This window comes from Oncorhynchus mykiss, chromosome 8 (assembly GCF_013265735.2).
Source record: "Oncorhynchus mykiss isolate Arlee chromosome 8, USDA_OmykA_1.1, whole genome shotgun sequence".
Lineage (NCBI taxonomy): Eukaryota > Metazoa > Chordata > Actinopteri > Salmoniformes > Salmonidae > Oncorhynchus > Oncorhynchus mykiss.
In genome coordinates this window covers 79527732-79546317 of record NC_048572.1, presented here as the reverse complement: position 1 = coordinate 79546317, position 18586 = coordinate 79527732, and the positions used below count along the sequence as shown (strand labels likewise).

Sequence of the window (18586 nt, the reverse complement as noted above, 5' to 3'; positions counted from 1 at the left end):
TAATGTTAAAGTGGAATTATGTTTTTAGAAAGGTTTACAAATTAATAAAATATGAAAAGCGGAAATGTCAATAACTATTCAACCCAACCCTTTTCTTATGACAAGCCTAAATAACTTGAAAAGTGTCATGCTTATTGACTAAAGACATTTCTGCTTTTCATGTTTTATTATTTTGTAAACATTTGTGCTTGAGTGACAATATAAGTTGCATGGACTCACTCTGTGCAATAATAGTGTTTAACATGATTTTTAAATAACTACCCCACACATACATTTCTGTAAGATCCCTCAGTCGATTTCAAGCACAGATTCAACCACAAAGACCAGGGATGTTTTCCAATGGTTCGCAAAATGCACCTATTGGTAGATGGGTAAATACATTTTTTTTAAATCCGATATTGAATAACCCTTTGAGCATGGTGCAGCTATTCATTACAATTCGTATGGTTTATCAATACACCCAGTCATTAGAAAGATACAGGCATCCTTCCAAACTCAGTTGCCTGAGAGGAAGGAAACCACTCAGGGATTTCCTCATGAGGCCAATGGGATTTTAAAACAGTTACAGAGTTTAATGGCTGTGATCGGAGATAACTGAGGATGGATCAACAACACTGTAGTTACTCCACAATATTAGCATAAATTACATAGTGAAAAGTTGGAAGCCTGTACATGTCACGGCTGATGAAAGAAGAGGACCAAGGTGCAGCGTGGTGAGTGTACATTTTATTTTTATTTAGGTGAATACGCCAACAAAACAATAAACACTACAAAACAAACCGTGAAGCTAAAGGCTAAGTGCCATAAACAAAGTAAACTTCCCACAAACACAGGTGGGAAAAAGGGTACCTAAGTATGGTTCCCAATCAGAGACAACGATAGACAGCTGTCCCTGATTGAGAACCATACCCAGCCAAAACCTAGAAATAGAAAATCATAGAAACACAAAACATAGAATGCCCACCCCAACTCACTAAAATGCTCTCTAAGGCCAGGGTGTGACAGTACAGCAAGTGTCAAACAGAAGGCAAACGAGAAACATGTAGCCCAATTACAACAACATTTTAGCAGTAGCCTAGCCTGGCTACAATACATGTTGAGTGCACCATTCAGCAATGCTGCACTCAACCACACCAGTGATCCATGCAGTGCAAAAAAAATGAAAAACATGTTTAAGTTTAAATGTTAAAAGTTTAGATATAACATTACTTTGTTTATATAAAGTTCTATTTACAGGACACATGCATATACTACAGGAAAATGCCCTACATATGAGTGAATGGATGAATAGTCTAAAGGAATGAGAATGTCATATGTTCATTTAATTGCTTACAACCTAGCTACGTTTTTGTTATTTGGAGTTAGAGTATTAAATACTTTTTTTAAAGGTCGCAGCATATAATGCGCATGTGCCAACATTAGCAGCAAAGGCTGGACAAATATTATGTATGCTTCTTTTGTTCTAATATGTTAAAATGCTACATACAGAATCCTATGTACATAAGTGGACATTATGAAGGAACATATTTTTTCTAATAAAACAATGGCCAGTTTGAGTTGCTGTTGTAGGCCTATGCAATTTGTTTTGTAAAGGCAAACATAATAGCCTATGTCTGGCCCACAAATTCCTTGTGCTTTATCAATATGGCCCATGCACTGATTGAGATTGACACCCCTGGTGTGCATATTACAAATATTCCAAAACATGCATCCTGTTTGCAGTAAGGCACTAATGTAATACTGCCAAAAAATGTGACAAAGAAATGAACTTGTTCTCGTGAATACACCGCGTTATATTTGGGGAAAATACAACACAGCACATTACTGAGTACCACTCTCCATATTTTCAAGCATGGTGGTGGCTGCATCATGTTATGGGTATGCTTGTCCTCGGCAAGGACAAGGGAGGTTTTTTTTAGGTTAAAAAGAAATGGAATAGAGCTTAGCACAGGCAACAATCAGGTTTTCCTCTAGTATTTTACCTGTGCTTAGCCCCATTCCATTAATTTTTTATCCTGAAAAACTCCCCACTCCTTGATGATTTCAAGCATACCCATAACATGATGCAGCCACCACTATGCTTGCAAATATGGAGAGTGTTACTCTACTCAGTAATGTGTTGAATTGAATTTGTCCCAAACATGACAATAAGTATTCTGGACAACAAGTTAATTGCTTTGTCACATTTTGAGGAGTATTACTTTAGTGCATTGTTGCATGTTTTGGAATATTTGTATTCTGTACAGGTTTTCTTCTTTTCACTATGTAAATTAGGTTCTGGAGTAACTACAGTGTTGTAACTGTAACTGTTTTAAAGTCAGCATTTGCCTCATGGGGCTCCCAAGTGGCACAGCGGTCTAAGACACTGCATCTCAGTGCTAGAGGCATCACAACAAATGCTGGTTTGATTCCAGGCTGTATCACAACCTGCTGTGATTGGGAGTCCCATAGAGCGGCGCACAATTGGTTCAGCGTTGTTAGGGTTTGGCCGGGGTAGGCTGTCATTGTAAATAAGAATTTGTTCTTAACTGACTTGCCTAGTTAAATAAAAAATTGTAATATCCCTGAGCGGTTTCCTTCCTCTCCGGCAACTGGTTTAGGAAGGGTGCCTTTATCTTTGTAGTGACTGGGTGTATTGATACACCATCCAAAGTTAAATTAATAACTGCACCATGCTCAAAGGGATATTCAGTCTGCTTTTTTAAATGTATTTACCCATCTAGCAATAGGTGCCCTTCTTTGCGAAGCATTGGAAAACCTCCCTGTCTTTGTGGATGAATCTGTGTTTGAAATTCACAGCATGAATACAGTAGTCATTCAAGAAATCATGTTAAACACTATTATTGCACAGAGTTAGTCCATTCAACGTATTATGCAAATTGTTAAGCACATTTTTACTCCTGAACTTGTTTAGGCTTGCCATAACAACGGGATTTAATATTTATTGACCCAAGACATTTCAGCATTTAATTTTTAATTAATTTGTACATATTTCTAGAAACATAATTCCACTATGACATTATGGGGTATTGTGTGTAGGCCAGTGACAAACAACATCTCAATTTAATCAATTTTATATTCAGGCTGTACCACAACAAAATGTGGAAAAAGTCAAGGGGTGTGAATAGTTTCTGAAGGCACTGTTTTCAACAGGAAATGTCTCTGCGCTCTTTATAGAGTAAGACAACGCCCCTAATAAATCGAATTCTATACAACGCAAGCCATTGTATATAGTATATGACTATTAAATAGGCCATCTCAGTTATAAAACACGTTAATAATAACATTGACAGATAAGGTTATTATCACACTACAGCGGCGCACAATTGGCCCAGCGTCGTCCGGGTTTGGCCGGGGTAGACCGTCATTGTAAATAATAATTTGTTCTTAACTGACTTGCCTAGTTAAATAAAGGTAAACATTTTTAAAAAACTGCACAGCCAGGGGCTCTCCTAGCATAGATCAGTATAGGCGACTCCCTTCGCTTTGTTTGCCTCATTCCTTATTATACCACGCCCTCAATTTGACTGCAGCCTCGATGAGTGGATTTCAGGTTATTTGCTGGATATGCAGCAGTATTTGCAGGGAGTATGGAGCTGTGTCAGATCGTCGTCACAAATTTCGTTCATCGTTATTTAACTTGTCGCGAACGGAGATAATTACAACGACCGACTGATTAAGACGACAGACCGCATACCAATGGCTATCTTTTCCCAAGCTGTGGTTTTCAATATTGCTATGCATTCAACTTTCTGAAAAAGATAGACAAGGCCCAATCTATTGCCTCTTTGCCAACCGCAACAATGTATCAGGTTATAAGAGGATTTATACTAACGGACTCCCGATGCTGGGATCCCGAAAGTCAAAGGTCATACCAGGACCTGTTCGATAAACTGGACACCAACAAGGATGGGAAGGTGGATGTTGCCGAATTGAGAGCAGGTCTAACCGCGATGGGCATATCATTCCGCAAAGGTGCAGCGCAGGTAAATGCACATGCAATGAAGAACCATTATGTTCTATTTCCAAGCAATCTATTCAATTATTATTATACATAGCTCAGTGATTCAAATGGGAGTGGGACATTAGCCTGGGTGCCAGTTCGTTTTCTGCTATTTTACCAACTCCTTATGGAATTGTCATGCAAAACATTGGCTTTACAATGACAACGGTGTAGGCAAAAGCACAAACAGATCTGGGACCAAGCTAGTGGGACATATAGGTAACAATTAAATGAACATATGACATTCTCATTCCCTTAGACTATTCATCCATTCACTCATATGTAGGGCATTTTCCTGTAGTATGTGCATGTGTCCTGTAATTAGAACTTTATGTAAACTAAGTACTGTTCTATCTAAACTTTAGTCTTCCAACCAGTTCCTCCCCTGTCACGTGTCATATCCAGGAGAGATAGAGCAGTGCCTGGGGTTATCAGTTCAGGCATGGGCCTGTATCCACACATTCTCAGAGTAGAATTGCTGATCTACACTCTTAGAAAAAAGGTGCTCTCTAGAATCTAAAAGGGTTCTTCGGCTGTCTCCATTGGAGAACCCTTTGAAGAACCCTTGTTTGTTCCAGGTAGAACCCTTTTGGTATCTAGTAGAACCGTTTTGGGTTCCGTGTAGAACCTTTTCCACATAGGGTTCTACCTAGACCCCAAAATGGGTTTACCTGGAACCGAAAAGGGTTCTCCTATATAGGGACAGCCAAAGAACCCCTTTGGAACCCTTTTTTTAAAGTGTAGAATTAGTTTAGCCTTTTAGATCATAATGAATAGGACTATATGGACAGATGAGGCCCTGATCCTAGATCAGCACTCCTACTCTATGCTTTGTGGATACAGGCCTGGGGCTGGTTTAACTTGCGGGACACACAGGTCGGTTTCATCGTCAATATGACATCCACAGAATAGTTCATCACTTTCATCACTATACTTTTTTGTCATCGATCAATGTTGCACTAGTTCTCAGAGAATTAGTCAACGCTGAGAACTAGCGCACCATTGGTCGAAGGAGAGAAAAGGCTACTTCCTCCACAGTACCAGGGAATGAAAACAGATATTTTGGTATCTGTTACCAGCTACAGTGGAACATCCCCATCCCATTGACTAAGTCATCTCCAGACAGTTTGAAATATTCATTACCGTTCAGTATTCAGTCACGTGCACAGCATGCTCTTGTAGCTCCACAGTTACATCAACTCTATAACAATACACAGTATAGGAATGTTATACAGTTCCTGTCTTTGTCAGGGTTTCCTGAGTCTTGTGTGATGAGTAACCTTGCAGAGTAGCTTGCTTCATAGGCAATGAAGGGTTAAACTTACTAGAGTGAGGCAAATAAAAAAAGCCTCTCATTTGTGTCTGCACAGAAAATTGTATCGTCCGGTGACAAAAACAAAGATGGAGGGCTTGACTTCAACGAGTTCAACAAATATCTGAAAGAGCATGAAAAGAGACTGCGCCTTACGTTCAAGAGCTTGGACAAAAACAACGACGGTATTATCATTTTTATATGAAACGTTTATTTGAATAGTTTAGGAGAAGAACAGTACATGATGAGACCTGTCAGAATGACACAGTTCTCATATCAATGTAATAATATCACTGTTATAAAGCAACAAGGCATGATAGAACAAGCATCATACTTATCAGCATTTAGGTACAGAATGTACTTAAACAACACATTGAAATGTCTCCATAATTTCCTCCAGGGCGCATCGATGCCTCTGAGATTAAGCAGTCCCTTGAAGAGCTGGGCATGGACATCACCCAGGAAGAGGCCCAGACCATCCTACAAAGGTTTGTACTCATAAATCACTCATTGCTTGCAATTCGTACTCTAACCCAGGGCTGACAATAAATCGAATTTACATTGAAATCGCAATATTGACATGTGCAATATCCATATCGCAAGAGATCCATATCGCAATATTTGGAAACGCATCTCAGCCGTGGGTAATGTCCGCTTTTATAGTTTACTCAGGTTTTTCTTCTCTTTCAGCTGTTTCCCACACACAACAAGCCCCGCCCCATGTCACTTAAGCAGTGCAGTTCCTCCATGCTGTTAGATTTACTATACATTTGCATGCGGTTCTGTTGGGTCAAATGCAGTCAACCGATTGGTCCGAACCAGAATGATGCTGCTTTCCACTTTGCTTCTTAATAGAAGTCATTCTATTTACAGTACCAGTCAAAAGTTTGGACGCACCTGCTTATTCCAGGGTTTTCTTTATTTTTTACTATTTTCTACATTGTAGAAAAATAGTGAAGACATCACAACTATGAAAAAAACACATGGAATCATGTAGTAACTAAAAAAGTGTTAAACAAATCAAAATATAGTTTACATTTGAGATTCTTCAAAGTAGCCACCCTTTGCCTTGATGACAGCTTTGCACACTCTTGGCATTCTCTCAACCAGCATAATAAGTTAGTCACCTGGAATGCATTTCAATTAACAGATGTGCCTTGTTAATTTGTGGAATTTCTTTCCTTCTTAATGCGTTTTAGCCAATCAGTTGTGTTGTGACAAGGTAGGGGGGTATACAGAAGATAGCTCTATTTGGTAAAAGACCAAGTCCATATTATGGCAAGCTAAAATAAGCAAAGAGAAATGACAGTCCATCATTACTTTAGGTCAGTCAATCTGGAAAATTTCAAGAGCTTTGAAAGTTTCTTCAAGTGCAGTTGCAAAAACCATCTCTCTTGGGGACCGCCACAGGAAAGGAAGACCCAGAGTTACCTCTGCTGCAGAGGACAAGTTCATTGGAGTTAACTGCACCTCAGATTTCAGCCCAAATAAATTATTCACAGAGTTCAAGTAAGAGATACATCTCAACATTAACTGTTCAGAGGAGACTGTGTGAATCAGGCCTTCATGGTCAAATTGCTGAAAAGAAACTATTACTAAAGGACACCAATAAGAAGAGACTTGTTTGGGCCAAGAAACACGAGCAATGGACATTAGACCGGTGGAAACCTGTCCTTTGGTCTGATGAGTCCAAATTTGAGATTTTTGCTTCCAACCGCCATGTCTTTGTGAGATGCATAGGTGAACGGATGTTCTCTGCATGTGTGGTTCCCACCGTGAAGCATGGAGGAGGAGGTGTGATGGTGTGGGGGTGCTTTGCTGGTGATACGGTCAGTGATTTATTTAGAATTCAAGGCACACTTAACCAGTATGGCTACCACAGGATTCTGCAGCGATACGCCATCCCATCTGGTTTGCGCTTAGTGGGACTATCATTTGTTTATCAACAGGACAATGACCTAACACACCTCCAGGCTGTGTAAGGGATATTTGACCAAGAAGGAGAGTGATGGAGTGCTGCATCAGATGACCTGGCCTCCACAATCACCCAATCTCAACCCAATTGAGATGGTTTGGGATGAGTTGGACAGCAGAGTGAAGGAAAAGCAGCCAAAAAAGTATTCCGCATATGTGGGAACTCCTTCAAGACTGTTGGAAAATAATTCCTCATGAAGCTGGTTGAGAGAATCCTAAGAGTGTGCAAAGCTGTCATCAAGGCAAAGGGTTGCCCACTTTGAAGAATCTAAAATATATTTTGATGTGTTTAACACTTTTTTGGTTACTACATGATTCCATATTTTTTTCTTTCATTGTTTTGATTTCTTCACTATTGTTTTACAATGTAGAAAATAGTAAAAATAAAGAAAAACCCTTGAATGAGTCCAAACGTTTGACCGGTACTGTATATTATTCCAACAATTTACCTAACTGTTTAGCTTGTTATCGCACATCAAATCACAATTCAAAAATTTGATGAAAATATTTGCCCATATCGTGCAGCCCTACTCTAAGAATTTAGATTAAACTAATCAACTAATCAGAAAATCATTGATTTGTTGAATCAGTGTTAGTGCTGGGCTGCAACAAAAGTAGTAAAGTTGGCTAAAGCAGATGCAGAATGGCAACCAGGCTAGTACTGTTACTATCCTGCTCTTTAACCTCATATCCTGCCTGTGCAGCATGGACATCGATGGTACCATGATGGTGGACTGGAACGAGTGGAGGGATCACTTCCTGTTCAACCCTGCCCATAACCTGAACGAGATCGTACGCTACTGGAAACACTCCACGGTCAGTGGGGTCATCCAGTCCTAGTGCACACACACGCCACACAAACACAGCACACACACATGCACACACACGCACTCACACGTCCGTCTCTTGAAGGAATGAAGGAACTTGATGGGTGTAAGCAACAATATGGGATAAAAACTCCTGTCCAATTTTTCAAATCAATTAAGGGCCATTAATAATTCAGATTGAGATAATGTTTGTGTCTGTCTTTGGGCCTTGTAATGGAAATGCATTGACCAACAGCCTCACCACAGTGCTAAAATAATAAGACACAGATTACCTAAAGCAGCCTCCAGATCAAGCAGTACAGTGAATGTAGGCCTCCTAGAATATTCTCTGTAACAGACGTTTAACTGTCAAACTGTGTGGAGTACAGTGCTGTTTCCACTTTGACTTTGACTTTTGACTTTCATCAGAAAAATGTACTGTTTTTATCTCCAGCAGGGTTATCTTGCAAAGTTTATTTCTAGCAAATAGTGAGCGGCTTCCATAACATACTGTTGAGACTACCTGTTAAAATGGTGTTACTGTTACTGCTTGTGTCACTGTTTGTGGTGGGATACAGATGTAGTATCTTCATTTGATCACTCTGTTACTGAGAATTCAAATGAGCTTCGTGATTTCCATAAATTCACTGAACACCTACAGTTCTCTCTCTCGCTCAAACGCTAATGCACCAAACATAATAAATGTCCTACTACTGCGAATATTCAAAGGTACAAAAATGTCTCTGAAATGCAGCCAAACACATCAACAACCTCTGTTATATATAGTTTAATTACACAAGATATATATTGTTCTCCACTACGTCATTCAAGTATATCCAAAATGGACCTAAACTAAAGCCTACAGTCGTGGCCAAAATTTTTGAGAATGACACAAATATGAATTTTCAAGTCTGCTGCCTCAGTTTGTATGATGGTAATTTGCATATACTCCAGAATGTTATGAAGAGTGATCAGATGAATTGCAATTAATTGCAAAGTCCCTTTTTGCCATGCAAATGAACTGAATCCCCCCCAAAAAAATGTCCACTGCATTTCAGCCCTGCCACAAAAGGACCAGCTTACATCATGTCAGTGATTCTCTCATTAACACAGGTGTGAGTGTTGACGAGGACAAGGCTGGAGATCACTCTGTCATGCTGATTGAGTTTGAATAACAGACTGGAAGCTTCAAAAGGAGGGTGGTGCTTGGAATCATTATTCTTCCTCTGTCAACCATGGTTACCTGTAAGGAAACATGTGCCGTCATCATTGCTTTGCACAAAAAGGGCTTCAAAGGCAAGGATATTGCTGCCAGTAAGATTGCACCTAAATCAACCATTTGTCGGATCATCAAGAACTTCAAGGAGAGCGGTTCAATTGTTGTGAAGAAGGCTTCAGGGCGCCCAAGAAAGTCCAGTAAGCGCCAGGACCGTCTCCTAAAGTTGATTCAGCTGCAGGATCGGGGCACCACCAGTACAGAGCTTGCTCAGGAATGGCAGCAGGCAGGTGTGAGTGCATCTGCACGCACAGTGAGGCGAAGACTTTTGGAGGATGGACTGGTGTCAAGAAGGGCAGCAAAGAAGCCATTTCTCTCCAGGAAAAACATCAGGGACAGACAGATATTCTGCAAAAGGTACAGGGATTGGACTGCTGAGGATTGGGGTAAAGTCATTTTCTCTGATAAATCCCCTTTCCAATTGTTTGGGGCATCCGGAAAAAAGCTTGTCCGGAGAAGACAAGGTGAGCGCTACCATCAGTCCTGTGTCATGCCAACAGTAAAGCGTCCTGAGACCATTCATGTGTGGGGTTGCTTCTCAGCCAAGGGAGTGGGCTCACTCACAATTTTGCCTAAGAACACAGCCATGAATAAAGAACGGTACCAACACATCCTCTGAGAGAAACTTCTCCCAACCATCCAGGAACAGTTTGGTGACGAACAATGTCTTTTCCAGCATGATGGAGCACCTTGACATAAGGCTCTAAGTGGCTCGGGGAACAAAACATTGAATTTTGGATCCATGGCCAGGAAACTCCCCAGACCTTAATCCCATTGAGAACTTGTGGTCAATCCTCAAGAGGCGGGTGGACAAACAAAACCCCACAAATTCTGACAAACTCCAAGCATTGATTATGCAAGAATGGGCTGCCATCAGTCAGGTTGTGGCCCAGAAGTTCATTGACAGCATGCCAGGGCGGATTACAGAGGTCTTGAAAAAGGGTCAGCACTGCAAATATTGACTCTTTGCATCAACTTCATGTAATTGTCAATAAAAGCCTTTGACACTTATGAAATGCTTGTATTCCATAGTAACATCTGACAAAAATATCTAAAGATACTGAGGCAGCAGACTTTGTGAAAATTAATATTTGTGTCATTCTCAAAACTTTTGGCCACGTCTGTACTGTAGCCTATCAAAACTAATTTCCTGTTAGAAATTATCACTTTAAAAAAATATAAATTCTAATTGTCCTGCTGCAGTATTATTTTGTCCTTTGACAAAACTGGTCAAATGAAGATACTACATCTGTAGCAGGTGTTGGTAGACAGTTTCAGCACTGTATGAGAATAGACCTGCTGGTTGAGAAGGTAGCAATCTGGTTAGGTCTTGGCACTGTATTGACCACATCTGTTACTTACTATAGCTCGAAGGTTATCTTATGGGCAATCTGATGAAGAATGGGAAGTTGGAACAACATGAAAGACCGACTGAACAGTTTACTATAAGAATTATTACAAGAATATATTTATTGATCGTACAGAATTCCTGTCCCAGCAGTTTGGCACCTGTTCAAGCTAATATTTTTTATTCACCAGGTGCTGGACATAGGAGAGAGCATTGCCATCCCTGATGAGTTCACTGAGGAGGAGAAGACCTCGGGAGGCTGGTGGAAACAGCTGGCTGCCGGGGCGATGGCCGGGGCGGTCTCTCGCACAGGCACCGCCCCCCTGGACAGGGTGAAGGTCTTCATGCAGGTAGAGCACCGGAAAGGTTGTCACAGTCTGACCACTCTATGGAGGCCGAAAGTAGACCGCTTTATATGATTTAACTTCTAACTATAACCCTTATCACAAACCTTACACATTTTGTTTTGAGTTTTTTTTTTTAGGCCTACAACCCCTTACAAAGTGAAGTGTTGGAGACATAGTGAAAAGCACTACAGGAATGCTACCTATCCATCAGTATTGTCTAATCTACAACGCCTGTGGTTGTGTTTCAGGTCCACTCCTCCAAGTCCAACCGGATCACCCTGTTGGGAGGATTCAAACAGATGATTAAGGAAGGGGGCGTGGCCTCACTATGGCGAGGGAACGGGATCAACGTGTTAAAGATCGCCCCTGAGACCGCTATCAAATTCATGGCCTACGAACAGGTTGGACACTGTTTCATATCTTTACTTTGATGGAGGTAGACAAAAAGAGGTTGACCTAGAGAGAAAGACATAGTGACATATGGAAAGCAGGAAGAAATGAATCAAACGATAGCGAGGAAAGGAAACATGAATGAGAGAGGAAGACAGACAGCGAGAGGGAAGACAGACAGAGAAAGAGAGGGAAGATAGACAGAGAAAGAGAGGGAAGACAGACAGAGAAAGAGAGAGAAAACAGAAAGAGAGGGAAGACAGACAGAGAGAGAAAGAGAGGGAAGACGGAGAGGGAAGACAGACAGACAGAGAGGGAAGACAGACAGATGGAGAGGGAAGACAGACAGAGAGAGAGGGAAGACAGAGCGAGAGAGGGAAGATGGACAGAGACGGGGAGGGAAGACGGACAGAGATGGGGAGGGAAGACAGATAGAGAAAGAGAAGGAAGACAGCCAAAGGAAGAGAGGGAAGACAGACAGACAGCCAGACAGACAGACAGGGAAGACGGACAGACAGAGAGGGAAGACGGACAGAGCGAGAGAGGGAAGACGGACAGACAGACAGACAGGGAAGACGAACAGAGCGAGAGAGGGAAGACGGACAGAGCGAGAGAGGGAAGACGGACAGAGAAAAAGAGGGAAGACGGACAGACAGGGAAGACGGACAGACAGAGAGGGAAGACGGACAGACAGAGAGGGAAGACGGACAGACAGAGAGGGAAGACGGACAGACAGAGAGGGAAGACGGACAGACAGAGAGGGAAGACGGACAGAGCGAGAGAGGGAAGACGGACAGAGAAAAAGAGGGAAGATGGATGAAAGGGTAAATGTGTGATAGTATCTCTGTGTTGTCTTCATGGCGCATCTCTCTCCTGTCAGTATAAGAAGCTGCTGACACCAGAGGGAGAGAAGGTCCAGACCTACCAGAGGTTCATGGCTGGCTCTCTGGCAGGCGCCACGGCCCAGTCGTCCATCTACCCCATGGAGGTGAGACCACCCATTGGCACCTCCCAATGTCACTTTCAGGTCTCTGGAATTCATTTCATCAAGTATTCTATTAATATTCCAAAGACATTTCCGTCTTCTGCGGTCAATTTCATCACGTGTCATTCATGAAACATTCTGATCTTGGTGAGAGAGAAATGCAACTTCTCAGAAATACAGTGAGCTCCAAAAGTATTGACCGTGACACATTTATTTGTTGTCATTTTGGCTCTATTCTCCAGCACTTTGGATTGTAAATGATACAGTGACTATGAGGTTCAAGTGCAGACTGTCAACTTTAATTTGAGGGTTTTTCATCCATAACCGTACAGAACTTTTTAGGGGACCTAAAGTATTGGAACAAATGCACTTGTATGTGTATTAAAGTAGTAAAAGGTTAAGTATTTGGTCCAATATTCATAGCACGCAATGACTACATCAAGCTTGTGACTCTACATATTGGTCTTGGTTATTTTGTGCCCAATAGAAATGAATGGTAAACAATGTGTTGTGTCATTTTGAAGTCACTTTTACTGTAAATAAGATTTGTAAATACCCCCAAGACATGCTAACCTCTCACCATTACAATAACAGGGAAGGTAGCATTTTATATCATACCCCCAAGACATGCTAAACTCTCACCATTACAATAACAGGGAAGGTAGCATTTTATATCATACCCCCAAGACATGCTAAACTCTCACCATTACAATAACAGGGAAGGTAGCATTTTTTTTATCATACCCCCAAGACATGCTAACCTCTCACCATTACAATAACAGGGAAGGTAGCATTTTATATCATACCCCCAAGACATGCTAACCTCTCACCATTACAATAACAGGGAAGGTAGCATTTTATATCATACCCCCAAGACATGCTAACCTCTCACCATTACAATAACAGGGAAGGTAGCATTTTATATCATACCCCCAAGACATGCTAACCTCTCACCATTACAATAACAGGGAAGGTAGCATTTTTGGGGGGTATGATATTTGTAGGTCTAACTTTCTCATTCAGAATTATCCGTAGTCATGGTAGCATCCACATTAATGTAGAAGTGTTTAGAAATATTATATTCTTATTTACAATAAAAGTGACTCCAAAATAACACAATACATTATTTACCATTCGCTTCTATTGGGCACAAAATAATCTGAAAAACAACCAAAACAAACAGCAAACGCATCCAACAAGTTTGTAGAGTCACAAGCTTAATATTGTCATTACCTGCTGTGAATATGGGACCAAATACTCAACTTTTGACTGCTTTAATACACATATAAGTGAATTTGTCCCAATACTTTTGGTCCCCTAAAATGAGGTGACTATGATGAAAATACCCTAAAATTAAAGGTGACAGAGTTTAAAAAAAGTGAATTTACATGATTAAGTAGTAGATGGTTTTATTAGTCAAATATTTATTTCAGTGCTGCTGGAGAGCTTTGACAGTAAATGTGATTTTTGTATGTCCATTGTTTTTCGTCTTCCATCAATAAAGTAGAAACATATACATGTTGATTGTCATGTATAACCTCAGTCATTGTATCATTTAAAATCCAAAGTGCTTGAATAAAATAAAATAATAAAAAATGGTCACTGTCCCAATACTTTTGGAGCCCACTGTATCTTGAGCGTAAAAGTTGAAAAAAGAGTGCAAATCTTTGTGTTGTTACTATGTATTCATGACAAATAAGCTACGTAAATAGGCTCAAACTTCTGTCCCGCTAGATAGTGGCATTAGATGGCACACCAGTCATTTTGGCTTCTAGTAAAGCAATGCATTTACACGGTTACTCGCCCTCTCTGTTTCCTCTTTTTAGGTCATGAAGACCAGACTGACTCTGGGGAAAACTGGCCAGTATAATGGAATGTTTGACTGTGCCAAGAAGATTCTGAGGAAAGAGGGCATCAAAGCCTTCTATAAAGGCTACACTCCCAACATGATAGGCATCATTCCCTATGCTGGCATCGACCTAGCTGTTTACGAGGTCTGCAGGCTGAGGATTCATATCACTGAGTCAATGCTATTCCTCATTACAGTAACACAATGCTTTACAGTTCACTGACATGTATTACTAAAACAGAGAATTCCATCATCTTACAAGTTTTTCAGGACTTAAGAATGAAATCCAGTGAATCCACTGAATTGCGTTTGTCTAGATGAGGGAAGGCTTACAACATTGTGACCACTGTCTGATTTCCTGTGGTGGCAGTCTCATCCCTAAATGATCCTTGTTGATTGCCCCACTCTGTGTTTGTGTACCCTAGAGCCTGAAGAATGCCTGGTTGTCCCGCTATGCCAAAGACACGGCCAACCCTGGCATCCTGGTGCTGTTAGGATGTGGCACCATCTCCAGCACGTGTGGCCAGCTGGCCAGCTACCCCCTCGCCCTGCTCCGCACACGCATGCAGGCGCAGGGTAATACATGACAATCAACATGCATCTGTTACTACTTTATTGATTGAAGACGAAAAACAATGGACATACAAAATTCACCTATTTACTGTCAAAGCTCTCCAGCAGCACAGAGATAAATATTTGATGAATAAAACCATCTGCTACTTAATCATAAAATATATTTTTTTACTGTATGGTAAAACAGAGATCACCTGATTGCCATGAGAGAGAAACTAAGTGGCAACCTGAGGTAGTGAGTGTGAACAAACTAACCTTTTATTTGACTCCTGCCTCCTTTCTTTCACTATCTGTTTCACAGCAACTCTGGATGCGTCAGACAAGTCCACCATGAGTGGGCTAGTGAAGGGGATCCTGGCTAACGAGGGGTTCTTTGGACTCTACCGGGGTATCCTGCCCAACTTCATGAAAGTCATTCCTGCTGTGAGCATCAGCTATGTGGTCTACGAATACATGAAGACCGGCCTGGGGATCTCAAAATGAGGAATGATCCATCTCCGAATGATGCAGGGATCGTGAAATAGGTTGTCAGATCGTTAGATCTTTTAGACAGTCAACCAGATTTGTGTTGCACATAGACTTCTATGTTCTCGCGTAGCCAAACATCGAGATCACGTTCGCTCTGCGAGCCTCGCAAGGAGAAGCTAAGGCTAGTTCAAACTGGGCCATATCAGTAAACTCCAAAAATGACATTCACCCCTTTAACGCACAGCGATATGAGACATATCCAACACAAAAGATGGTGCAATATAACTGAGAAGAACTGCATTATGGGTCTCACACTGTATAGGGGGAGAGGAGAAGGTATTCAGGTGAACACTGTTGAGAGCTTTGTCTAAAGTATTTTCTGTTCTTCTGTAATATGAAGTACTCCATGCGCAAGTAAGCGATTATATTATTATTTAAGTGTGCCTTAACCTCAGTTAAATATCATAATTGTATCTTTTATTTGGTTGGTTTTTTATTGATGTTTTTACACTTTCAGTGTAATTAACAACAGCCTCAATGCTATGTTTTTCATGTGTTTTTCCCCCATGTGTATTTCCATTGTTGTTCTTGACTGTTAAGCTGTATCCCTAGCAACATATTTATACTTACAAACTTGCATGCAAATATTGCCTGTCAATCATGAATGGAGCTGAGGGAAAGTCTTAAAAACGGAAATTCAATCTGTTAATACTGGAATTCAGAATAATCCCATCCCCCCCACACACATATACACACACACACACACACACACACACACACACACACACACACACACACACACACACACACACACACGTGCATGCCATGCACGCAGTTAATTAACATTTAGAGTTAGACCAATTGTTATTATGTTGCCTCAATGTCTTAATTATGTTTGAGTATGTAATACTGTTATACCTGAATTGATTGATATTGTGAGCGAATGTTGAATGTGTATGAATGTATGAATGTTCTCACTGAGCTCACAAAACTTAGACTGAAAGAAAAGCAATGCATGTGTTATGGGTCAATACAAGTGTTTACAGACAGTTGTCCAATAATCAATGTTGACAATGGAAAGGATTGGAGTGCTCCTATTGCAAAGGCTAAACCTGTATCTCAATGCTGTGTGCATGGCGCCATCTAGAGGGCTTACAACAAACGCAGTGCAAGTTTGTGAATGCTGTGTCCGTAAATGATGAAATTGAAATTCAAACTTCTTTTGACGTAATCGATCGAACGCGATGAACCTGTTTGAAATAAAACAAAACAGAAAACAGTGCTCCCAGAACTTTTATTTCTAGGCTATAGAGCTGAGGAGGGCTACTACTACTACAAATGGTAAGTGGATGTTTATCATGTTCTTTCAAAAATATAATACGTTTTTAAAGGCTCTGGCTATTTGAATAGGAGAAACCCTCGGAAACCCTCGGTTTCATGTTAATTCATCCTGTGTTCCTGGTCCAAAATGGCCGCCCCATTATAGCTGATTATAAATCCATAATAATACATATATTATCAATACATATATTGTGTTAGATCTTTTTATCAACTTAAATTATTGTGAACATTACACGTTTTGAACTTCTATTTGCTTTTATGGCCTGTAGGCATCATTGACCTGAGCTCATACAACTCGTTTTTGAGTACAAAAAACATAATGTATGGATTATTTTGACTATAATAAATACTCAGATGAAACATTGTGCTATTTATCACAGACTACTTTCTCCTCTAATGCATCTTCACTGTCTGTTTCCTGGCCTCTCTCCTCCTCAAAGATATGATCAAGAGCCTCACATACAGTATATCGTTTGGTCATTGTGCTGCCACAGAATGAATTGTGAGCAAGGCCTCAAAAAAGCTTTATATACCAGAGCTGTGAGAAAAATTATATACATTATTGAAACAGTGTTGCGATTATTTGTGAGAATGCCAACAGGTGTGCTTCCCGTGTGGGAAAGATTCTATTGGGGAAAGGTTCCCGTGGGGGTTGCCATGGATGTCAAGAAGGGGAGTGAGGTATGTGTGTGTGTGCTCAAACACACATGCATGTGGTGGTCTGGGAGAGGAAGTGTGTCTATCTGATGAATGGGCATGTGCCCATGTGTCCTGCCTTACAAACAGGACAACGGAGTGGATCCTATGCAGCGACCCAAAAAAACGACTCCGAAAGAGAGGGAAACGAGGCGGTCTTCTGGTCAGACTCCGGAGACGGGCACAGCGCGCACCACTCCCTAGCATTCTTCTTGCCAATGTCCAGTCTCTTGACAACAAGGTTGATGAAATCCGAGCAAGGGTAGCATTCCAGAGGGACATCAGAGACTGTAACGTCCTTTGCTTCACGGAAACGTGGCTTACTGGAGAGACGCTTTCCGAAGCGGTGCAGCCAACAGGTTTCTCCACGCATCGCGCAGACAGGAAAAAACATCTTTCTGGTAAAAAGAGGGGCGGGGGCGTATGCCTTATGACTAACGTGACATGGTGCGATGAAAGAAACATACAGGAACTCAAATCCTTCTGTTCACCTGATTTAGAATTCCTCACAATCAAATGTAGACCGCATTATCTACCAAGAGAATTCTCTTCGATTATAATCACAGCCGTATATATCCCCCCCAAGCAGACACATCGATGGCTCTGAACGAACTTTATTTAACTCTCTGCAAACTGGAAACAATTTATCCGGAGGCTGCATTCATTGTAGCTGGGGATTTTAACAAGGCTAATCTGAAAACAAGACTCCCCAAATTTTATCAGCATATCGATTGCGCAACCAGGGGAGGAAAGACCTTGGACCATTGTTACTCTAACTTCCGCGACGCATATAAGGCCCTGCCCCGCCCCCCTTTCGGAAAAGCTGACCACGACTCCATTTTGTTGATCCCTGCCTACAGACAGAAACTAAAACAAGAGGCTCCCACGCTGAGGTCTGTCCAACGCTGGTCCGACCAAGCTGACTCCACACTCCAAGACTGCTTCCATCACGTGGACTGGGAGATGTTTCGTATTGCGTCAGATAACAACATTGACGAATACGCTGATTCGGTGTGCGAGTTCATTAGAACGTGCGTTGAAGATGTCGTTCCCATAGCAACGATTAAAACATTCCCTAACCAGAAACCGTGGATTGATGGCAGCATTCGTGTGAAACTGAAAGCGCGAACCACTGCTTTTAATCAGGGCAAGGTGTCTGGTAACATGACCGAATACAAACAGTGCAGCTATTCCCTCCGCAAGGCTATCAAACAAGCT

The 18586-nt window shown here is 41.2% G+C and overlaps 1 protein-coding gene across 2 annotated transcripts; it reads left to right on the top strand.

Moving 5' to 3' along the window:
• The first annotated feature begins 3372 nt into the window (after nucleotides 1-3372).
• LOC110530725 (calcium-binding mitochondrial carrier protein SCaMC-1) lies at nucleotides 3373-16626 on the top strand. 2 transcript variants are annotated; one of them, XM_036986405.1, is made up of 10 exons: nucleotides 3373-3986; nucleotides 5374-5500; nucleotides 5716-5803; nucleotides 7994-8105; nucleotides 10911-11069; nucleotides 11315-11467; nucleotides 12337-12483; nucleotides 14268-14435; nucleotides 14716-14866; nucleotides 15165-16626. In XM_036986405.1, exons 1-10 carry the CDS (start codon nucleotides 3804-3806, stop codon nucleotides 15344-15346), a joined length of 1470 nt encoding a protein of 489 aa, XP_036842300.1. In that variant the 5' UTR covers nucleotides 3373-3803; the 3' UTR covers nucleotides 15347-16626. The 2 variants fall into 2 exon arrangements, with proteins under 2 accessions (XP_036842300.1, XP_021469652.1); XM_021613977.2 differs by having other exon boundaries at nucleotides 3389-3986; nucleotides 12337-12444; nucleotides 15165-16625.
• Nucleotides 16627-18586: the final 1960 nt, after the last annotated feature.

Excerpts from the sequence above, each read along its gene's own strand:
- LOC110530725 (XM_036986405.1), top strand. The coding sequence starts at position 3,804 with ATGTATCAGGTTATAAGAGGATTTATACTAACGGACTCCCGATGCTGG. Across the intron at positions 5,804-7,993 it reads GCCCAGACCATCCTACAAAG|CATGGACATCGATGGTACCA; the intron begins GTTTGTACTCAT and ends CTGCCTGTGCAG. Across the intron at positions 11,468-12,336 it reads AATTCATGGCCTACGAACAG|TATAAGAAGCTGCTGACACC; the intron begins GTTGGACACTGT and ends CTCTCCTGTCAG.